Below are 24,086 nucleotides of genomic sequence, written 5' to 3' on the forward strand. Positions count from 1 at the left end.
TTATCCAAGGGCCAGGGGAGCCATGGGAAAGGTATTAAGCAGGGCCTTGGGGTGTGTGAGCTGGTTGGTATTTTAAACATGCCGCCAAGGAGTTTTGATTTAGTGGCAGAGATGGCTGTGGGAGCCAAGTTCCTAAGCTGGTGGCTGAGAATCTGTCTTCTCAGAATTCAAAGCTTTCAGGCCCTTTGATGTTTTACTGTGCAAATCCAGAGCACTGTGTTGAGAGCAAACCTTTGAGATTTCAGAGGGTAAATGACTAATTTCTTTAAATTATATAATGTATAGCTTTTTCATGGTTGCTTCAAGGCCTGGACAGGAAGATTTGATAAATCCTATGAATGGGTCATCCTTCTAGGGAGCTTCCCATCCCTCTACGCATGTATTTTCTGTCTGTTGGTGTTAGGCTCTGTATCAGTGTGCGGCAACAAGGTACACACAACTTACCTCTTCCATGGTTCTGGAGGCCAGGGGTCTGAGATGGAGACACTGCAGGGTTGGCTTCTTCTGAGCCTCTCTCCAGGGGTCTGAGATGGAGACACCGCAGACTCAGCTTCTTCTGAGCCTCTCTCCTTGGTTTGCCAATGGCTTTCTCACTATGTCCCCATATGGTTGCCCTGGTCTGTGTCTTGCCTGTGCCGTAATCTCTCTTTGTAAGGACATCAGTCATATTGGATCTGGACTTACTCTAATGGCCTCATTTTAACTTCATTGCCTCTTTAAAGGCCCTAGCCCCACGGTGGCTCATACTGGTAATCCCATCACTTTGGGAGGCTGAGGTGGGTGGATCACCTGAGGTCAGGAGTTTGAGACCAGCCTGGACAACATGGTGAAACCCTGTCTCTACTAAAAATACAAAAATTAGCCGGGAATGGTGGCGCCACCTGTAATCCCAGCTACTCGGGAGGCTGAGGCAGGAGAATCGCTTGAACCTGGGAGGTGGAGGTTGCAGTGAGCTGAGATCACGCCATGGCACTCCGGCCTGGGTGACAAAGCGAGACTCCATCTCAAAAAAAAATAAGACCTTATCTCCAAATATGGTTCTATTAACAAACACTGTGCAGTGTGATGGACAACCTCATATGTCCCCATCGTCTGACTGAACTAGCCCATGGTCTCTGCACTCTCTAGAGAGAAACACGAGAGATAATCACCTTCTGTGGGCTCCACTTGCCACCCCTTGTCCCTGTCATGGACTCCCATGGGTGGCATTTGGGCCTCTCCAGATTTGGCTTTGGTTCCCATCTCTGCCTCAGGGCACCCTCTCCGTCCCCAAGGGCTGGGCTTCCGTGGGGAAGAGCCATCCTAGCCGGGGTCCCTGGCTGAGCTGGGCTTTGCATGCCCTGCCTCTTCCACAGCAGTTGCCTCTCTGTGGCCCCAAGCCCTGGGAGTCTGAGAGAGAAGGACAGGCTGGACTTTTCATGGGGCATGAGTGTGTGTGCCTCCTTTCCTGAGTCCCCAGGCGGAGGGTCAGCAGGTCCTCCAGGGCTGAAATTGGAGAGCAACAGAGGCCGGCCTCTGAACCTGCAGGCTTCACTGTGCTCCAGCCCAGTGCCATGAGGAGGCCTCACAGAGGGTACGGTACGACCCTGAGTCCTTGGGAGAAGGTTAAAGCCCGTCCGCGAATGGAGGGGCTGATGGATGCGCACTGTCCCTTCAGGCCCACAGAATGTCAGCTGGTGTTTTGTTTGAGGAGACAGGGAAGTGTATGATTCATCTGGGAACGATTCTGATCCACAATTGCTGAAATCAGTGGTAAAACCAGTCAGCCAGAAAATCCCCACATGGAAAATGCCTCACTCCCTGACAGTGTCAGATACATGAAGAACGACTCCATGATGATTGGTTATGAAAATGCATTGTCAGTAATTCTTGTTAAAATTACTTACACCTATCCCCTAGAGCCCCTTTATTTTAAAATAAGAATCTTCAGTTGCTGCCTGTGCTCACACCCAGACGGGGGTCGTGCTTGAGAATTCCCGAGACCTGCCTCTCCCGCCACCCTTCCCCATTTTTCTGCCAGTGGGAGCTCTGTGCTGAGCCCAGTACTGAGACCAAGAAAGAAGCTGGGAGCCAAGGCCAGCTGGGCAAATGCCCACTCTCTGGACTGGGAGCCCTTTTTGTGCCACTGCAGTGTTCACAAGTCTGTGTCCTTTGCCAGGTGGGGTTTCCTGGAGGGCCAGGCTTAGACATCTCTGAGTCTGGCCCTGAGCCAGCTCACTACTCATGTGTTAAGTCAATGAGTGGATGGAGGGAGTCGGTGAGACCTGCGTGCAAATAGGACGCCATGGAAGAAAAGAGGGAGCAAGAAGAGTAAGGAGAGAATCACTCTCATTTCATTACAATTAGTGCCCAGCTCCCTGCCACATTTCCCCGGTTGAGGGGTATTACTATTTTTAGTCCTGTCTATAGATTACCTAAGTAATCTATTTCTTGTTCTACCAAATATCAACAGTATCTCTTGATCCTCCACTGTGTAAGATAGGCATATTAAAATTACTCCTACTCTGCAGTTCCCCCTCCAGCCTATGGCTTCAGTCATCCATGGGTTGACTTGTAAAGTGTCAAGGCTGATAACATTTGCATTCTACTTGTAACCATACCAAACCGCTTCTGAGGCTTTTTCTAGAGGTTGACTCTAAAATTTGAAGAACAGCAAATAGTGTTTTGCATTACTGGGTTGATGTAGATATTGGTCACTGAAGGCCAGGGAGGCACCAGCTTTCCATTAACTTTCTTGTACATGTTATTTTCTTTTTACGGAGCCTCTAGCCATCTTTCTCCCCTCATTTCCTCTATTATAGCTCTGTCTTTCCCCTGCCTCTCCATCCATCAGGCATTCTCTTTAGGGTTTCTCTTCATCGTCTTGCTCCAGCCTGGCTGCCTTCTTGCTGGGTCATGTGGCTGCTGTTCTGGGGCTTTTCCTTCTCTGCCTTCTTAGGTTGGATTCACCTTTGCTTATAACCTATAGTTCTTTTCTTTCATGTTTATTCTTTCCTTTTACTTCCACCCATTCTCAAGTAAATACCAAGAAATGATGGGTGGGAGGTAAGGTTTTGAGTTCTTTTGTGTCTAAATGACTGGATTCTTTCCTTTTACTTGATGGTTGGTGTGGTGGGTTGTTGAATTGTTGTTTGATTGTTGGTGTGGTGGGTTGGGTTGTTGGTTTGGTGAGTTGTTGGATCATTGGTTTGATTGATGGGGTGGTGGGTTGTTGGGCTGTTGTTTTGATTGTTGGTGTGGTGGGTTGTTGGATTGTTGTTTGATTGTTGGTGTGGTGGGTTGTTGGATCATTGGTTTGACTGTTGGTGTGGTGGGTTGTTGGGTTGTTGGTTTTATTGCTGTGGTGGATTGTTGGGTTGTTTTTTTGGTTGTTGCTGTGGTGGGTTGTTGAGTTGTTTTGATTGTTGATGTGGTGGGTTGTTGAGTTGTTTTGATTGTTGATGTGATGGGTTGTTGAGTTGTTGTTTTGTCTGTTCAAATGGTGGGTTGTGGGATTGTTGGTTTGCTTGCTGGTGTGGTGGGTTTGTTGGTTTGATTGTTTGTGTGGTGGGTTGTGGGATTGTTGGTTTGATTATTGGTCTGGTGGGTTGGTATTTTAGGTGAAAATCATTTTCCCTTAGGATGTTGAAGACCTTCTCTACCATCTTTTAACATCCAGGGAGACATGAGAAGTATGAGAATGGTTGTTTCTTTGGAAGTATCTGGGTTTTTTTTCCTCTGGAATCTTTATAGATCATGTCAGTTCTGAAATGTCTCAAAGGTATGCCTTAGGACAGACGCACCCAGTGGAACCTTTTCATTTGGAGTTTGTGTCCAGGCTCTTCAACTTTCTCTCAAATCTTTTTATATTTCTTCCTCTCTATCTTTCTCTACTTCTTCTCTCTAAGAATCTATACTTCTGGATTGTACCTCTAGCACTCATATCTTTCCATTGTTGATGAGACAAGGTGTTGCTCTGTCAACCAGGCTGGAGTGCAGTGGCGTGATCATAGCTCACTGTAGCCTTCTACTCCTGGCATCAAGGAATCCTCCCGCCTCAGCCTCCTGAGTAGCTGGGACTATAGGCACATACAACCACACCTGGCTAATGTTTTTCAAACATTTTTTTGTAGAGATGGGATTTTGCTACATTGCTCAGGCTGGTCATATTTTTTAATTTTATCTTTTTTTTTTCTCTTTTTGCTTTCACACACTGGGTAAAGTCCCTTGACTTCATCTTCCAGCACTTTGGAGCCCCTCCCCCTTTCTTTGAACACTAAGTAGAATATTTTCAAGTTCCGTTTTGTTCCTCCAATAGTTGTCTTTGTGGTCATTTTCTCTGATGGATTATCTTGGTCTCACTTCAAGTTGACCAGGTGACCCTTGGCTATCTATCCATATTTAACCTTGAAACAAGTGAAAACGGATAGGAGCCCTGTGTCTGAAGTTGTTCATGATGCTGTTGGCCCTTTTGCTGCTAGAACAGCCAGCTATTTTAACCAGAAATGATACCTTCTTTTTAACAGAGGAACTCATAGTCTGATTTCATCCCTGCTCCCCTTCTGTTGGACATTAAGCATTTGGCTGCCATGCTGTTTGGTGAGGCGGAAGGAGGGTAGGCTTGATGGTTCTGCTTATGGACTCACAACTGATTCTCATTTTTAGGGCCATGCTCCATCCCTGTCCTCCACCCATCTCTTAGAAGTTTCCAGAAGCAGATTGGCTCTAGGTACTTTGGGCTGTGCCATCCTGTCCTTGTGCCAGTCCATCATGCTTCCATATACTTGTTGAAATTTCTCGTCCACTGAGATGCCCTTCCCTGTCAGTATATTCATCTACGGGCTTGTACCTTTTTTAGTCCTCTTCTGGAATGTTAGTGGTGTCTTGGGAGAAAGGAGAGAAGTGCCTGGGGTCAACCCTTCACCTTTAAAGCAAAGATGATCTCTGCATTTGTAAAGCAATTTGTAAAATCTTTTTACACATATTATTCCATTTGAGCTCTCTGACAACCTTTGAGATCGGAAGGGCAACAGCTGTTATATCCATCTTACAGATAAAGCAGCTGAGTCTCAGAGAGATTAAATGACTTGCCTGGGGTTATATTGCAATATTGGGATGGAGCCAGGATTTGAGGCTGGGTGTCCAGGCTCTGTCCTTGATCCAAGGTGCAATGAAGGCATTGGAGGCAGAGAGATTAGGACCCAGACGCTGGTAACAGTAGAGCTTGGGACTCCACTGGGAGTATTGCCAGGGCTGTGTTTCTGGGAGGCATTTGAAGCAGTGCCCATATAGGGAGCTGCTCTAGGGGCCTGTGGGTTGCAAGGAGTGGGGAGGGGCAGGGTGTTGCTGTATGATGGCACCTCTCCCCCATACCCTGTGAGCTCCTGAGAGGTGAGGTTTGGGAATCCTGGAAGGAAGGTTTGCCTTCTGTCAGCCAGGATGGGAGGAGGGCTTCTTCTGGTACTTGAAGGCTGCCAGGCTGGTTCCTGCCCCAGGGCCTTTGCACTGACTCTTCTCTCTGCCTGGAATACAGTTTTCCCAGATATTTGCACAGCTCACTTTTGTGTCATTTCAGGTTTCTGTGCAAGGTTCTCCTCCTCAGGAAAGCCTTCCCTGATCACTCAATCTGAAAGAGTCACTTCCCCGCCCCTTCATCCTGCTTTACTTTCCTTCCTGGCACTTACCACTTTCTCACAAGGCATTGTACCTTTGTTTTCCATTTTCCTCCCCAACTGATGTATAAGCTTCACGGGAGCAAGGGGTTGTTTTGTTCACTACTGTATTTCTAGTTCCTGCCAATGGAGATACTCAACAAATAGTGAGACTTGATTTGAACCCAGATGTTTCAGTTAATTAATTAATTTATTGGTATACTCAACAAATATTTCCCATTTATCTGCTATGTGCCTTAGCAATGGAGTTACAGTGATGAGCTCAGGCATGAGCCCCTGCCCCCATGGTGTTTACTCTCTAGTGGGGGAGATCAGGAGTCATGATAGGTCATGGGTTTTACAAAAGTGGAAAGTACAGGGGGCTGTGAGTGAGCAAAGTCAAGACTGTTCAGTTTAACAATAAAAACTTACATGTACTGGATGCTTTCTGTGTGTCGGGTGCCATGCCTAGTCTTTTATCACATCATCCTGTTTAATTATTTTAACACATCTGGGAGGGCAAGAGACTATTATACCCATTTTATAGATGAGAAAACTGAGGCTTAGAGAGGTTAAATAACCTGCCTGAGGTCTCATAGGTAGGAGGTATCTGACCTGGGTCTTAGCCCAAGACCCGCTGGTTCCAAAATCCATGTATTTAGTCACTATCTTCCATGAATTTTCCTGCAGTCACTCATCCCTCACCAGCCATGTATCCTTCCTGTAGGAAAGAACAGGGAGGCTTGCCCTGTTTGGGGACAACTGTTACCACCTCTAATTAAACTCAGGGACACAGCTCTGCAAAATTAACTCTTTTCAGAAAAAGCGTTTTGGTTTTTTTTGGTTTTGTTTTGAGACGGAGTCTTGCTCTGTCGCCCAGGCTGGAGTGCAATGGTGTGATCTCGGCTCACTGCAAACTTTGCCTCCCAGGTTCAAGTGATTCTCCTGCCTCAGCCTCCCAAATAGCTGGGATTACAGGCATGTGCCACCATGCCCAGCTAATTTTTGTATTTTTAGTAGAGATGGAGTTTCACCATGTTGGTCAGGCTGGTCTTAAACTCCTGATCTCAAGTGATCTGCCTGCCTCAGCCTCCCATAGTGTTGGGATTACAGGCATGAGCCATCACACCTGGCCTAAAAGGGTTTTTTAAGTAGGTGTTTCCTTCTTTTGAAAGCATGGACCCCTGTAGGAACCTGATGAAAGCTTTAGATTCTTCCCAAAGATATGCATGTGGGTGGATAGACATGGGTTTTGCCTGTAACTCGGGGTACAGGCACTTCCTTTAGCCCTTCAGTGGACCCCAGGGTAAGAGCCATAGTGATAGTAGTTTCTTGGTAACACTCAGCTCACTTTCCCATTCATTATCAAGCTAGGATAGCTTCCTTTCAAGGGCTCCTCTCTGCACCAGTGCCCAAGACTAGTTAGCTTTTTAGTGGTCCACAGCCAGGTGACCCCAGACAGCTACAGAATGCCTGGCCCTGAAGTAGGTACTGTGCATGCTCAAGAGAGAGAAACCATGGTGCTGCCTTTAAGGAGTGTATGATCTGTCTGCATTTCCCAGTGTTACTGTAGAATTACAATCTTTCGAACTACTCAGTGGAAGAAGGGTCCCGTGATCCAATACTTTTCTTGGAAATTCACAATATATGAGAACATATGAAGGGATCTGAAAAGTCTTGCAGTAAAGAAAAGCATTTAACTTTATTTGACTCAGCTTTCCCCAACTATATTTGACCATAGAATCCCTCTTTAAAAAATAGTGCATGATTCTTTGCCGAAGATCTAGAGCTCATCAGGAGGGGCTCACTCAACTGTATAATGTGTCTTGTGATCCCTTTCTTATGGAGGGGGTGCTGGCCTGGCTTGGGGAGCCTCTGGATCTTTCTGGATCTCATGGCTTTCACCAGGCCAGGGCCTCACTGGAACTTCCAAAGGCTGAGACCGTAGAGAATTCTGGACATTTCTGTAGAATAGGAGAATAACCTGCAAAATCAAGTGTAAGTGAAAGCAGGAAGGAATTGGGCAGGATGTGAGAAACAATTTCTTGACTGAAGTGGGGAAGAAATAACCAAAGATAGGGATAGGTAACAGAGATGCTGAGGCGGATCTGTGGCAGAGAGGGCTTGGGAATGCGGACGTGGCTCTGAGGGCAGGCACTGCTGAAAGAGGAGAGAAACCAATGAGAAGGGTGAGCGACTATTAGAGGTTGATGTGTGTGAGGATCTCATATTGGTCAGTTAGTGTTTGCGGGAATTTATTTTTGATTGGGTTAATTCATTCACTCAATAAATATTTATCAAGTATCTATATTTTGCTAAGCACTATTCTAAAAGCTGGGGATATAGCACGAAAATCATTATAAGTATGCATAATTATAAATAAGTAAACGTAAATGTGTAAATTAAAAATGAGTTCTTTTTATAGGTTTTAGTCAAAGGGAGAATGCTGTGTGGTTTAGATGTTTCCTTTCCTGAAAGTGCTTTTGAATGCCATGATGCTGAGATGTTTAAATGCCAACTAGCGTAAAGGCTAGCCGAGGGCTGTTCAGGGACATGGGGAAGTCTCAGGTTTCTCATCTCATCCTTTCTGTCATTTGGAAACTGTGATCCACCCTTGAGAAGGGAGAAAGAGAAGGGCATGCGCTGCTCATGAGCCCTACTGTGTGCTGAACTGTGTGGGTGTCTGACGGGCATTCCACTGGGGTCTGACTCTCTTTATAGACAGATATTCCCAAGAGAACTATGCAGGCCCTTGGGGGTGGGCACGTGAGGAAGAAGGTTTCAAAATGTTTCTGGGATTTGTTTTAATCAGGTATGGTAGGACAGGCAGACATGAAAATGACCATAATGAAGAAAGGCATTATATTCACAGATCCCTTGAAACAGGAGGCATGCCCTGCAGGGTAGCCCTAGGTCCAGTCAGGAGGTAGGAGTGAGGGGAAAGCATGAGTGAGACTATTGAGGTTTTGCAGGAAGGAATGGACAAGGAAGGGTAGGCAGGGTAGCCAGGTTTAGGATTGGCTAGTTTCAATAATCCTGGCAGACCCTGAAGCATAGGGACTGCCTCAGGTCCTCCGATAGCTGACTCTGGGATGATTAGGGTGAGGGGGGCGGTAGGTGGCGGGATGGTGGCCTGCCAATGAGGAGGTGGTTAAGGGTGTGGGCTCCGATTGGTTGGTTTGAACAGGAAAGACACACTTGCAGGACAGTTGTTTGCTAACTAGGAATTAACAAGGCGCCAGGTGCCGGAGCGTCAGAAATATAGAAAATAAGAAAATATCGGCCAGGCACGGTGGCTTACACCTGTAATTCCAGCACTTTAGGAGACTAAGGCGGGAGGACTCCTTGAGGTCAGGAGTTCGAAACCAGCCTGGCCAACATGGCAAAACCCGATCACTACCAAAAAATAACAAAAATTAGCTGGGTATGGTGGCACACCTGTAGTCCCAGCTACTTGGTAGGCTGAGGCATGGGGACCCCAGTGGCAGCGGTTGCATTTTGCTGAGATCGCAACACTGCATTCCAGCCTAAGCAACAGAATGAGACCCTGTCTCAAAAAAATATATACGGTCAATGCCAACGGCCAGCCCAGGACTCAACTCGGCCTATGGGAGATCTGGAGGGAGCATTTTTGGGAATGACTGCACTATGTCCTGCCTGCGCCTCTCATGTACTCTTCTGTCCTCCACTCCCCAGGGTGAAGCAGTCAGAGCTGTTCGACAGGTGGAAGAGCCTCCAGATGTGCAAATGGGCGATGAACATTTCCGAGGCCAACCAGTTCAAGTATCTATGATTCGTCTGTCCTCCCCTCTCCTTGTATGGCTCTCCTGAATGCCACCTCTTCCGGTCTCTGTCATCCTGCAAGGCCCAGCTCTGAGTGGGCATCTTCCCCAGAGCAGGCCCTGACTGGACTTAGGAATCTGGGCAGTGGGAGCAGGGGGATCTGATTCGACATGCAGGCTGAGGCGGGCACCTTGCCAGGTGCTGTCCTCCACCTTCTCTCCCTCAGTCCTTGCAGCAGCCTTGCAAGGTTGGTGGTGTCATCTCCAGTCCACAGCTGAGTTCACGGAGGCTATTAGCATGGAAGCATGTGCCAGCTGTCTTGGCAGGCCTATGTGAAGGTGCATTATGCATCCTGTTCGGCCTCATGGTCCTCACCTCCCCTGTCCTGGGGCAGCCACTCTGACCCAGTGGCTTCTCCTTCTCAGAGCACTTGAGTTCTTCCAGCCTACACGAGACATTTAAGCCCTGCTGCAGATTCTTTTATAAATGCTCTTCAACCAAAATGAGCAGATTATAAAGTCCCAGAGAGGTTAAGAGCTGTATGTTAAAGTTCTCCTGTGGGAGCTCAGCAAATAACAGATGTCCAAAAATTCTTTTTGCTTAATTGTGAACTTTAGGGTCTTCTCCATCTCTAAAATTTTATGAGCGTATGGGATTATTTTAGTGTAGGTAGACCATATTTTATGGAGTTGATGTGATCTGGCCGTTTGTGTCTATACTGGATTTCGACACTCAGGTCCAAGTTTAAATGTTCTGAGGAGCTCTGAGCATGAAGGAGTCCTGCGCAAGAGTTTGTGAAAAGCAAAGGTGACTAAGTTTTTTGTATTTTCTTTATAAATCATTTGTTCTAAGTTGCTGCAGCTCCAGACCAAGTCTAGAGGCAGAGTAGTAGTTTTAGGAGGCACATATTCAGAAATGTGAATGTTTAAAGTGATAACGTTTGAAGATCAGGTGCCAGAGGCCTCTGAGAGACTACAGAAACCCAGCCAAGGCCTGACAGTAGCTTGCAAAGACCCACCTCCTATAAAAGCAGAACATGAGCTTGAGCAAAGCGCTGGGAGAGTAGAGAATAGATCCATAATCTGTGCTGCCAATTGGCCCCTTAGAAACATTACTGTGTGGCTGGGTGTGGTGCCTCCTAGAACTTTGGGAGGCCAAGGCGGGCAGTTCACCAGGTCAGGAGTTCGAGACCAGCCTGTGCAATATGATGAAACCCTGTTTCTACTAAAAATTACAAAAATTAGTCTGGCATGGTTAATTTTTGGTGCACACCTGTAGTTCCAGCTACTCAGGAGGCTGAGGCTGAGGAGAATCGCTTGAACCTGGGAGGTGGAGGTTGTGGTGAGCTGAGATGGTGCCACTGCACTCCAGCCTGGGTGACAGACTGAGACTTCATCTAAAAAAAAGAGAGAGAGAGAAACGTTGCCATGCACACTGCACAGAGGTGTCCTGGGGGCAAGTGAGACCTGGCGCACTGAGAGTATGGCCGACAAAACACTCAGCCCAGATCAAGTCAGTGAGAGGCAAAAGCCTGCTGTCCAGGCTCAGGGCAGAATAGAAGTCTCAGCCGTGAGACTCACATATCTCAGGAAACATGAAGCAACTGAGAAATAATGTGGCAAGAGAAAAACAGGGATGAGTGTGGGAGCCTTTGGCAGGGACCAGACAGCACAGTGCAGGGGTGGAGCTCCGGGGGTGAGGGGCGTGGAGCAGTTTCAGGTGTGAGAAAAGGCAGTGACATCAGGACTTGCCATGCTCTAAGTGAGCAAACCTTCAAGGCAGGTCAGTTGCCTCTCTTTGCTCTTATTTCAAGCTCATGGAACAAAGATGAGATCCTTCCTTCAGGCTGGCAGGAACCTGGTGCCATGAGGGAGTGGCAGGTGGCTGCTAGAAGGCAGGCATTAGCATTCCAGCGAAGGAAAGGAAGCCTGTGACTGAGGCCTTCTCCCACCCTGCTGCCTACAAATAGGCATGCTGACATTCCGGTTTGTATACCCGCCGGTCATGAGCTTGGTTAGCATGAGTCAGTCTCCCTCAATGGGAGTGCACTTCAGTGGGCTGACAAAACTGAGCTTCTGGACTAGCAAAGCTAAAAGGCCCAGGTGCTTGTTTGTAATGCTGACCCATGGCCCTGCCTTGCCCAGCCTCTGGCTTCCTCTCTGGGAAGCCTCAGGTACATTCTGAAACCCAGCTCTCCACAGGAAATTCTGCTCTCTGTGACTGGGAGCCAGATGGGCTTCCCAATGAAGTCCCTACAGAGATAAAATAAAAAAAAAAAATTATAGGCCGGGCATGGTGGCTCACACCTGTAATCCTAGCACTTTGGGAGGCTAAGAGGCTGAGGCAGTGGATCACCTGAGGTCAGGAGTTCAAGACCAGCCTGGCCAACCCGGAGAAACCCTGACTCTACCAAAAAAAAAAAAGTTACCTGGGTGTGGTGACACATGCCTGTAATCCCAGCTACTTGGGAGGCTGTGGCAGGAGAATCACTTGAACCTGGGAGGCAGAGATTGCAGTGAGCCGAGATTGCGCCATTGCACTCGAACCTGGGCGACAGAGTGATAGCCTGTCTCAAATAAATAAATAAATAAATAAATAAATAAATAAATAAATAAATAAAACTTTCCTGACTTTGGCAAGCTGGAATCACAAATTACAGAGGGTTAGAGATAGAAGAGCCAAGTCTGCATGAAGAAACTAGGGCCGGGAGAGAGACCCCTTCCCGTAGCCTCACAGCTGGTGGGGGCAGAGTAGACAGGAGAATCCAGGCCTGTTGACACCAGGACAGGAACCCAAGTTTCCATGCTGGGCCTGACTGGGAGCTCTTCGGAAAGCTCCTCCTCACTCTCTGTTGGTGGCTGTGACTCGGGCTCAGTGGAGGAGTTCCGTCAGTGCAGACTGGGGCAGTGGGGTGGGGCTTCATAGAGAGAAACCTGTCCTGGGTCCTGAATGAGTGGTCAGGAGAGGCAGAAGGCGGGGCCTTGGGAGAGGCGTGGAAAAGGGAGGGGACACCAGGAGCAGAGGAGCAGGGCAGGGGCGAGTGAGGGAATGGGTGGGCAGGAGAGGCTTCAGTTCCATGCAGGGAGGGGATAAGCATGGGAATGGTAGAGTCAAGGTTTTAAGAGGTACCTTTTCAGAAATGTGAATGTTTAAAGTGATAACATTTGAAGATCAGGAGCCAGAGGCCTCTGGGAGATTACAGGAGGCCTCGGCTCCATGCAGGGAGGGTGTGAGCATGGGAATGGGTGGGCAGGAGAGGCTTCAGCTTCATGCAGGGTGGGGATGAGCATGGGAATGGGTGGGCAGGAGAGGCCTCAGCTCCACCCCTCCGTTCTCTATGAGGCTGTTTTCTGCCCTGCGTCAGGTCTTTCTTGCCTGTCTCCCTGCCCGGCAGGTCCACTCTGTCCAGATGCTGCAATGCCCCTGCCTTTCTCTTCACCACCCAGAAGAACACTCCCCTGGGGACAAAGCTCAAGTATGAGGTGGACACCAGCGGCATCTACCACATCAACCAGGAGATCTTCCGCATGTTTCCCAAGGTGCTGCTTTGGGCAGGGGTGGTCTGGGGGAGACGAGGGAGCTGACCCAGCCGTAGCCCTCCGTGGCATGCCCGTGTGGTTTCATACGACCCACTCACCGTCCTCTGGACTCAGTTGTCTAGGTCCTGGTTGAAGAGTTGTCTGAGGTGCAGTAGCCCACCCGCTGGGCTTCTTTGGGAGTTCTATCTGAGAACCATGAAGGCCAACTGGCTATGATTTGAGTGACTTTTGGCAAGAAAGTGGCTAGAAAATTCTGGGTATTGCCTTGCTTTCAGAGGATGCCCTGCAGATATGAGAGACGAATGACGACACATTCGTCCCCCATCTGAGGTAGGCACAAGAACAAAAACACGTGCAGAGGTTGTGAGCACAAGAAAGCACAGTGCAGAGCTGGACCTGCAAGGTCAGCTCACTGGATGACCTTGGGCAGATATTTTGTCTTTCAAAGCCTCAGTCTCCTTATCTGAAACACTGGGGTTTGGACTATGAATAGGTTTGACCGGTTATGACGGAACATCTAAAATATCAGCGACTTAGTCAAGATATATATATATATTTTTTTCCTTTCACATAAAAGAAGTCTGGAGGTAGGCTGTGCAGGGCTGGCTCGGTGGCTCCCTGGTCATGGAGGACCCCAGAATGAATGAGCCGCAGACCTGAATGGTTTGGAGCACTGACCCTGCCCACTGAGGACCGCAGGATGAGTGAGCCGCAGATGTGAACGGTTCAGATCACTGATGCTGAGCACTTGCAATCACTCGGACTGACCGTTGGTGCAGTCTCACCGCGCTACTTTCAGAGAAGGGGCCCTGGAGCCTGCACTTCCAGCCAGTTCTGGTCGTTACCCAGGTGTGGTAGTGTACGGACTCTGAAGAGGAGGAAGGTTGCATGGGTGTGTTCATAACCACATCCGGGAGAGCTCTGGGCCCAGGGCAGCACTTAGTGAATGCAGTTTATAGAAATTCTGAGTAGGGGCATGTGGAGGTCTTTTTGGATGAAATCTGAAGGCCTTGTCTGCCTTGCTTCTTGGCTGATTGCTAATGACACAAAGCCCAGAGTTTCCTGCATTCTGTGACTGCTACCACAGTGTACATTCTGAGGACATGGAGGGGGAGCTGAAGGTAAGAGGTGTCAAACGTGTTCTCACCCACTGCGGCCCTTGGAGGAGGGTGTTGAGCCACCTTTCCAAGGTGAGTTTTACAAGGCCTGGGACATGAGGCTGGTGACAGCAGGTGGGCTTGCATCTAACGCAGGCTCGGCGGCATAGGGACTGCTTCTGATTGTCGGATACCTGGCCCTGGGGTGATTAGGGTGGCGGTAGGAGGGGTGAGCAGGTGGGATAGTAGGCAGTCAATGAGGATGTGGGCTCTGATTGGTTGGTTTTCACAGGAAAGGTGAGCTTGCAGGACAGTTGTTTGCTAACTAGGAATTAGCAAGGCACCAGGTGCCAGAGCATCAGGAATATAGAAAATAAGAAAATACCGGCTGGGCATGGTAGTAATGCCGTGCGTGTAACACAGCTTAGTATGACATACACATCCAAGGAGAGCCAGGGTGTGGACCACTGAGGCCCAGGGACAGACAGCAGGGCTCACCAAACTCTCTCCAGAAAGCGCCAGGCAGTAACGGTTTTAGGATTTGCAGTTCATATTCTCTCTGTCAGCACTACTCACCTCTATCATTCTAGCACAAAAGCAGCCATAGGCATGAGTAAACAAATGAGAATGTTCCAATAACACGTTCAATCTTATTAGATGCTGGAATTGGAATTTTACATAGTTTTCACGTATCACAAAATAGTTTCTTCCTTGGGTTGTTTCCAACCATTTAAAAATATAAAATCCATTCCTGGCTTGCAAGTTACACAAAAACAGACGGCCGGCCAGATGTGGCCCACGGGCTGTGTGCGGCTCGCTTGTCCCTGAATTAGAGCAGTGTGACGTAGAATAGCATTCCCTGAACTTCCCTAAATATGAGTATCTCTTCGTGTTTGTAAAAAATTCAGCTTCCCAGCCTCCTATCTGCGAGATTCTGATTCCATGGCACTGGGATGGAGTCCAGAAATTTATATTTTCAGAAAGTAGCCCAGGTAGTTCTTAACTTAAAGTTTAGGAAACACTCATATAGAACATAGTAAACTTTTGATGATTTTTCCGAAAATGACTGTTTCTTTCCCTTTCTCTGGTAAAAGTCTAATGATGCCGTTTACTCAGCCCCTGGCTGTGAGATGTCCTTGTTTTCCCTGTCTTGGCACACTGGGCCTGTCTGTCCAGGGATAATGGACCATGAATAAGGACAGTCTCCCACAGAAGTCCCCCTTACATTAGGCTTATTCTTGATGGTCCCAGGGCAGCATGATTCTCCACGAGACCCGCCTGTCTGCTGGTCCCATTGAAAGCTCAGGCTGCAGGCCTAGCCTGTCTCATGCAAGGCTGCCAGCTGCTATGTGCTAGGAGGAAAGCTGCCCAGCAGGCCCTGGGCGTCAGAGATGGAGGTGACTTTTGCAGCCGTCTAATAGTAACAAGACTCTCGACCCCTCTTCCCATCTGTAAAGTGGAAAACAGCTTTCCTCCCACATTCTCCACAAGGCTGCCTCTCGGGGCCAGGAGCTAATAGGGGTGGGTAGCTTTGAAAGTTGCAGATTGAGGCAGGGGGTGGCTTGGCTCTGACAGCTGTGCCTGTGCCTCCCCCAGGACATGCCCTACTACCGGTCCCAGTTTAAGAAGTGTGCCGTGGTGGGCAACGGAGGCATCCTGAAGAACAGCCGCTGCGGGAGGGAGATCAACAGCGCCGACTTCGTCTTCCGGTAAAAGAAACCCTGGCTCTGCCCTTGCCAGTACCCCATGTCCCTCCTCCTCCATATTCTTCCCCGGGTGCCCTAATACTACCCTTTAAGCAGCTAATCCCCACTCCCCACCCCTGCAGACCCTCAGCTCTGGGGTATCCCTTCCTCTCTGCAGCCCCATCTCTTTGGGAAAGTCATTGAACTGTCAGGTCCTCAGTTTCCACATCTGCACAATGGGAGATGTGTCAAGAGCAAAGGGCATCACAGATTTGAAGGCACCGAGGACTCGGGAGCTTGCAGCCATGTCAGGAGGTCCTCTGGGCACTGTCTTCTTGGGTGCTACCCTTCCAGAAGCACTGGTTGGAACCAGGGCAGCCTTGTGGCAGACACCAATATTGGCTTCACCCTGACTCGAACTAAGCCAGAGATTGGTCCTTGTACTTTTTCCTTATGCTTCTTTAGCCCCCTTCTTATCTCTTTGTGGATCTTCATTTATTTCTTTAGCTTGGGTAAAGAAGGTGGGTTGAAAATAAGAGCTTAGGCAGGGCACAGTGGCTCATGCCTGTAATCCCAGCACTTTGGGAGGCCAAGGCAGGTGGATCACCTGAGGTCAGGAGTTTGAGACCAGCCTGACCAACATGGTGAAACCCTGTCTCTACTGAAAATACAAAATTAGCTGGGTGTGGTGGCATGTTTGTAATTCCAGCTACTTGGGAGGCTGAGGCAGGAGAATCACTTGAACCCAAGAGGCAGAGGTTGCAGTGAGCTGAGATCGGGCCATTGCATTCCAGCCTGGGCAATAAGAGCAAAACTCTCTCCCTCTCAAAAAAAAAAAAAAAAAAAAAGAAAAGAAAAAAGGAAAAAAGAAAAAATAGCTTAAAGCAAAGAGACTTGGGTTGAGTCTGCAGTGGGGTTGCATGAAGCATGGACTCACTCACAATCATCTGGCCTCTCAGTTGGTGTCAGGTTGGGGAGGGTAGAGCAGGTTTGGTGTGACTTGAGGTCCTAAAATAAAGGCAGCTCCTGCATATTTTGGGTTCTTGACTGTCCAACCCCAGACTCTGTCTCAAGAAGAAGGAAGCCTTGGACACCCTGCGTCACCGCTGTCACAGGCAGAGTGTGAGAGACGCTCCTCTCTCTGTGATCTGGAGTCTGCCCACATGCTCCCTGTGGATGCCTAGTTGAGTCCAACATTGAAGGTTAAGCTTCCTCCAATACGGAAATCTCTGGCCATTACTGAATCCTTAGCCATCCACGTTCCTTCCAGGGGAGGCAAGAAAAGCCTCTTTCTTTCTTTCTTTTTCTTTTTTTTTTTTTGCGACAGAGTTTTGCTCTTGTTGCCCAGGCTGGAGTGCAATGGTGCGATCTCGGCTCACTGCAACCTCTGCCTCCCAGGTTCAAGCGATTCTCAGCCTCTCAAGTAGCTGGGATTACAGACATGTGCCACCACACTGGCTAATTTTGTGTTTTAGTAGAGATGGGGTTTTTCCATGCTGGTCAGGCTGGTCTTGAACTCCCAAACTCAGGTGATCCGCTCACCTTGGCCTCCCCAAATGATGGGATTACAGGAGCGAGCCACTTCGTCCAGCCAGAAAGCCTCTTTCTTTCTTTTTTTTTTTTTTAACCTCACCTGTGTAAACAAAGAAAGCCTCTTTCAAGATGGTCTTTTCGGGAGAAGCCCAGGTCTCGGGGGTCTCCCTGAACTTCGATCCAGGCTCCAGCATTGCTAGGCGCATGACCTCAGGAATGCCTTCTTACTCTTCTGGGCCTTGGTTTCTTCATCTGCAAAATGAGGATAAGGATAGCAGATCCCTCAGTTTTGGGATTCAATGACTTAATGATTGTATAGCTCTTAGTACCTCCAGCACTGGACACACCATTAGAGCCCAGTTAAAGCCAGCCACTGCCCTTCCAGGCCCCGTTCTCTCTGCCTGAAATGCTGTCTCCCCAGCCCCTACATCCTGCTTTGCCAACTACCACTTGTCTCTCCAAGCTTAGCTCAGGAATCATCCACTCCTTCCCTGGCCATCCCCACTTGTACCCTTTTCTGGGCTCCCTTGCAACTTGGTGTCCACCTCTCATGTGGCCTTTAACACCCAGCCCTATAACCAGGGACCAGCTGGGTGGTCTCACGCTTGCAGATTGGAAACACACAGAGAACTTCTGTTTACAGTGACTGATGTAATTGACACAACATAACTACTTAGAAATTGAGTCTTAAATGAAGAGATGAAGGAGTGAATGAAAAAATGGACTTACGTGATTTTCAGGGCTAAGAAGTGGGGCGTATGGTGGTTATGTCCACAGGCTCTGAAGCTGGGCAGCCTGGTTTGAGTTAGAAAAAGCTGTGTTACTTTGCATAAGTTACCTAACCACTCTGCCTCTATTCCCTAAAATGAAAAATGAGGATGATAATAGTACCTGCCCCTTGGGGTCAGTATGAGGAATAAATGAATTAATATGTGTAAAATCTTTAAACAGTGTAGGACACATAATAAGTTTTATTATAAAAAATGATATTTTAAAATACTCTCATTTTACAGATGAAAAACAAATGTTTGGAGGGGGATGATATTCCTTGCCAGGATCACGGGGCTAGTCATAGTCAGAAATGGGAATACAGTTCTGGTTTTGCATCCTTTCTGCGGTATCACATCATTTCCCTAGCTCAGTAATGTGACAGTAAACTTCTCCCTCTAAGGGGCCGGTCTCTTGTCCCACCACTTAAGATCTGTGAGAGCATGCAGTTGTTTGAGCTGGTTTTGGAGATGCTGCGGGCCTTTCCATCCTCATCACCATCATCGTCATCGCAGTGCAGCAGCAGCAAAGGCTCGCTGGGTGCCTGTGTGTGCACACCAAGATGCCCCGAGACTCCATCCTGTTCCAGGCATATCTGTACTGGATGCTATTGCATCGGGAACAAGACCTAGACTTGGAGTCAGACCGACCTGTCCTCCACCCTGCCTTGACCACCTAATACAGTAGCAGCAAGTCCCTTGACCTCTCTGAATGCCTGGTTTCCCATTTGCAACACAGGGAGCCTAATATCTGCCACTCGAGGTTCTTGATGTCTCACATAATCCTATGAACGTTCCTGGCATGTCACAGGTGCTCAAAAAATGGTAATTGACTGCAGACAACCCCCTCCCCAATCTTTAAGGAGAATATAAAACCTGCCTTTATAGTGGTCTGATAGACAATGGTGTGCTTGGATCATAAAGTAGGTGACAGTCCTAGTCCTGTTGTAGAGGGCTCTGCACGTTTATTCCTTAAACCCATGGCTTCCCCTTGATGAAGGGCCACATTCTCCACAAGGCCCACCGTCCCTTATGGTCTGGCCCCTTCTTCCCTCTCTGCCCTCAGATTGTGCCACTCCCCGCTTGCCTGTGCTCTAGTCACTGGGCTGCAGTCACTCCTGGGTTCTTCCTGTTCTCATCTACCACAGGACATTTGCACAGGACTTGTGTCTGGAATGTTCATGAGTTCCACATTCACCTAGTTAACATCTGCTTATTTCAGCATTTATTATTCATTCATTCATTCATTCATTATGTAGCATTTGATGTGAAGAATATTTGTAACACATAAGTATGAAGCAAAACAATAAAATGAATATTTGTAAACCAACCACTTGATTTAAAAAGTTGAATGTTTGTATCAAGCCTTTGTGTCAACTGGTGTGCTCCTTCCCATTCTACCTCTGTTTCACCCTAAAGGTATTACTACCCTGAATTTAGTAATCATTCTCTCATTGTTAAAAATTGTTGTGTCACATGTAGATGTACCCCTGAACAATATATTGTTAAACCATGCTTGTTTGGGGCTGTATTCATTTCCTATAGCTGCTATAAAAAATTACCACCAAGTTAGTGGCTTAAAACAACACATTTTGTTATCTTACAGTCTTGGGGGTCAGAAGTCTCACTGAACTAAAATCAAGATGTCTGCAGAACTGCATTCCTTTCTGGAGGCTCCCAGGGAGAATTCGTTTCCTTTTTCAGCTCCTAGAAGCTCCCGGCATTCCTTGGCTCATGGCAAAGCCCACAGTGGAGCATCTTCCAGTCTCTTTCTCTGACTCCAATTCTGTTGCCACTTATTTTCTTCTCTCTCCTTGGTTGTCACATCACCTCTTATAAAGACCCTTGTGATGACATTGGACTCCCCCAGATAACTCAGGGCAATGGCTCCATCTCAAGAGCCTTAATTGCAGCTGCAGAGTCCCTTCTGCCACATAAGGCTGCATAGTCACAGGCTCCAGGGATTAGGATGTGGACATCTTTGGGGGCTGTTACTCTTCCTACTATGGGACTTTCTACAAATGGTGGCGACTTGCTTTTGCGCACAATATGTGTTGCATTTCTAAGATGTATCTTTGAACATATCCCATGTTTAGTTAGCCCTTCTCCTGCCACAGGACTTGTGCTCACTTCCTCCTTCAGACCTCAGCTCAAGCTTTGCTTCCTCGGGGAAGTCTTGCCTCTCTACAAAAGGAGATGCTCCCCTGCCACCTGTCCTCTGAGAGCCATAATCCCATCTTCCAGAGGTCCAGGGACTACCCAAGCCTGTAACTGCATTTTACAACTTGTGGTTTCTTGGCCGCATTTATCTGGAACTTCAGCCAAGCCTGTTGGCTGTCCCAGTGCCTGCCATGGAGCAGAAGGACCACTGTCTTATCACCTGGCCACAGAGAACCCGCCAGGCTGGTTGCCGTTGCATCCCACTGCCCACATGATCAACATCCCTTCACTCCCCAGCTTGACCTATTGAATGGCCGGCCACCTGTGCTCAGGCTGCCTTTTCTCTTCTGCAGGTGCAACCTGCCCCCCATCTCAGAGAAGTACACCATGGACGTGGGGGTGAAGACGGACGTGGTCACTGTGAACCCCAGCATCATCACAGAGAGGTCAGTGGCCTCTTTCTAGAATGGCGCTGTGCAAAGCGGTAGCCAATAGTCACATGGGGCTACTGGGCACTGGCAGTGTGGTTAGTCCAGGCGGAGATGTGCTGGCTGTGAGTGTAAACACACACTGGGGTTCAAAGACTTAAATACGAAACACAGGATAACATACCTCATTAACTTTTTATATTAATCACATGTTGAAGTAATGGTATTTTCAAAATAGTGGGTGAAAGAAAATATAAAAATGTCACCATTTCTACTGTTTCACATGTGCTTACTTGGACATTGGACATTCCCTGTATGGCTTGCATTATTTCTTTTGGATGGTACTGGTCTATACTACCTTCACCTAGAGATGGGTGGGACAGCTTTCCAGGGTGTGACCAGGGCAGGCAGCTTTCTACCTGGTTGTGTCCAGGTGGTACTGGAGAGAAGCTCACACTGAGATCTCAGCTCCCCTCCTGGATCCCCTGCTGGGGTTCATCTGGAAGGTTTTAAGGGAAGTATTAAAACCCTAGCCCTGGTTATAGTCACACCAACCAGACCAGAGGACATGTAAGAGGAGGGGACAGTGGGAGATGAGAGGACGGGAGTCATTGAATTGGATCAGACGCCCAGGGAACAGCTATTTAAGGGGTGGGAAGAGACAGCAAAGTCACTAAGTGAAGGAGTGCTCAGAAAGGTGAGGGAGGGCCCAAGAGGGAAGGCTGCTTAATGTAAAGAAGCGGGGCCAGGCGTGGTGGCTCATGCCTATAACCACAGCACTTTGGGAGGCGGAGGCTGAGGCCAGAGTGTGGCTTGTGGTCGGGAGTTCGAGACCAACTTGGAACCAAGCTCCTGGTCTCTACAACAAATTAAAATAATTTTTTTAAAAAAGCCAAATGTTATGGTGCACACCTGTAGTCTCAGCTACTCAAGAAGCTGAGGTGGGAGGATTGCTTGAGTCCAGGATTTTGAGGCTGCAGTGAGCTATGATTGCACCACTGTACTCTAGCCTGGATGACAGAGCAAGACCCTGTCTCTATAAACAACACCACACTGGTGTGTGAGAGAGAAACGGAGGCTGCAGCGGAGGAAGCGTCAGAGCCAGGACAGGCAGCCACATTTGGGGTTCGTCCCTGGGGATCTTGGGGATGACAGGTGGATGCCTGAGGCCTCTAGAGCAAGCCTCCTCTCCTGCAACCACTTCCCTGATGAGCCTCCCTTGGGCCACCCTCATCCTTTTGCGTTCAGCATTGCCCTGCCTGCTGCAGCCACACCCTGGATATCTGTCCCTTTGGATCCCGATTGCCCTCTCCTGCACTCACTTACAAAAACTCACCTGCCCCTGAGAAAGGCCTCACCTTCATCTGCACAGGTGCGGGAGGTGTGAGGAGGCAGGTGGCCTTATGAGTCCCTCTGTCCTTTGCAAAGCCCTAGGGTGCACGGGTGGGGAAGCCAGGGGCCTGGGAGCATGAAGTGGGAACTCACCTCTCCCGCGCGCCCCGCGCAGGTTCCACAAGCTGGAGAAGTGGCGGCGGCCGTTCTACCGCGTGCTGCAGGTGTACGAGAACGCGTCGGTGCTGCTGCCCGCCTTCTACAACACGCGCAACACCGACGTGTCCATCCGCGTCAAGTACGTGCTGGACGACTTCGAGTCCCCGCAGGCCGTCTACTACTTCCACCCGCAGTACCTGGTCAACGTGTCGCGCTACTGGCTCAGCCTGGGGGTGCGTGCCAAGCGCATCAGCACTGGCCTCATTCTGGCCACCGCGGCGCTGGAGCTGTGCGAGGAGGTGCACCTGTTTGGCTTCTGGGCCTTCCCCATGAACCCCTCGGGCCTCTACATCACCCACCACTACTATGACAATGTCAAGCCGCGTCCCGGCTTCCACGCCATGCCCTCCGAGATTTTCAACTTCCTGCACCTGCACAGCCGAGGCATCCTTCGGGTGCACACGGGCACCTGCAGCTGCTGTTGATGGCGGTCTGCCAGGCTGCCCAGCAAGTGGCACATCCTCTCCTGCTGTCCCTCCCAGTGGAATTCGGAGCCCCGAGCCAGGCAGTGTGGGAGCCTGGCGTTCAGGCTGTCCCTTTCTCCACAGTTCAGCTTTGTACTTGGATCCTGGGGAGGGGAGGCAGGGTTAGGTACCGGGGCAGAGTCAGCTCTCAGCCTCCTGGCCTGGCCCCCAAGGGTGCCTCCACCTGCCCTGGCTAGCATGCTACTGGGCCACACCCCAAGATCAGGGGCTCTGGGGACTGCAAGTGAATCAAGCACATTTCCACTAACTTTTGCCATCCGAGAGAGAGCACAAAGTGCAGGCCCCTGTTGCAGCGGAAGGAAGGCCCTACAGAGAATGGAATTGAGGGAGGAGACAGGACACTTCACAGGACACATGAGCACAGTTGAGATTTTATTAACACTTTTGGTTCCTGAGTTTTATATTGAAGACTTAGCTATGAAATTCTATCTAAATCTCAGAGCTTAGAGGCCAACCCAGTGACTAGACCTTCCAGTGAAGAAAGCATATCTTAAGAGGTCGAGGGACTTAACAGCCAAGCCACCCCACCCGACATTTTCTTCCGTGACACCTAGAGACCTAATACAAGGCAAGGCCTGTGTCATGTCTTAGCTGAGACATCATCATCTGAGAAGCGCCACACTACCCTTTCAAACACATCCTTGGACACACACGCAGTCTTGGTGCCTCCAGGTTCAATCCTGCATTAGCTTTTTTGATGAGAAGGAAATAAACCAGACCAGCCACTTGCACTATGGCTTCCAAGCCAATGTTATTGACTCAATAAGTGCTTAGCAAATTGGCTTCCTCTTCTGTCTCCCTATTTTCAGCTCCATTTAAACCAGGAGTTATTTATAAAGACCTCTTCCTCTCATGTCTATGAATCCAGCAGAATCCTGCTGCATCGTGTTCCTCAGTTGGAACCGTAGCCTCTGGGCTGGAAAGCACTGACATGTGAGGCGGTGAGCTTAGCAGAGAGAAGCGAATTGTGGCCTCCGACACCAGCATCACTGAGGCTTCTGCTATGAAGATGTGACTTCCCACAGCGGACCCCTGGGCCTGGGCTTGGGGCAGTCAGCTGGGCTTAGGAAGAGAGGGGTTCACATGTCATTTCTCGTCTGACATTAATTCCCTTTGCTTCTCCCTGTGGTGTTTCCACCAAAATGGGACTATGTCTAAGAGACACTGTTGGTGAACTGCCTTAGAACTTAGCTTTGTGGAAACGTAGGATGTTAGTGCTGGGAGCAGGACTTCAGCCCACCTGCCTGGCAGCCTGCCTCCCTCCCTCCTCCCCCTTCTCCCCCACTTCCTTCCATCTTTCTTCCTTCCCTTCAACATTTCTGGAAAGCCTATTCTGCTTTGGTCTGTGGTTGGATTTAGAAAGACATGAGGATAAACAAAGGCATTATCTGTGTCTTCTGGGGGTACAGGGCCAAGAGATACGTGCTG

The 24,086-nt window shown here is 48.9% G+C and overlaps 1 protein-coding gene across 3 annotated transcripts in view; it reads left to right on the forward strand.

Annotated features, from left to right (window-relative positions):
- The window catches only part of ST8SIA5 (ST8 alpha-N-acetyl-neuraminide alpha-2,8-sialyltransferase 5), a 74,636-nt gene extending 50,820 nt beyond the window's left edge, over positions 1-23,816 (forward strand). Inside the window, exons 5-9 of one of the 3 annotated variants that reach the window (XM_037738983.1) lie at positions 9,327-9,413; positions 12,808-12,952; positions 15,646-15,758; positions 20,548-20,640; positions 22,130-22,757. In XM_037738983.1, coding sequence (XP_037594911.1) covers positions 9,327-9,413; positions 12,808-12,952; positions 15,646-15,758; positions 20,548-20,640; positions 22,130-22,598 — 907 coding nt within the window. In that variant the 3' untranslated portion in view covers positions 22,599-22,757. Of the gene's footprint in view, positions 1-9,326; positions 9,414-12,807; positions 12,953-15,645; positions 15,759-20,547; positions 20,641-22,129 lie in introns of all 3 variants that reach the window. The other 2 variants (XM_017529697.2, XM_017529696.2) reach the window with 2 other exon arrangements.
- The last annotated feature ends 270 nt before the right edge of the window (positions 23,817-24,086 follow it).

This window comes from Cebus imitator, unplaced genomic scaffold, assembly GCF_001604975.1.
Source record: "Cebus imitator isolate Cc_AM_T3 unplaced genomic scaffold, Cebus_imitator-1.0 Scaffold60, whole genome shotgun sequence".
NCBI lineage: Eukaryota > Metazoa > Chordata > Mammalia > Primates > Cebidae > Cebus > Cebus imitator.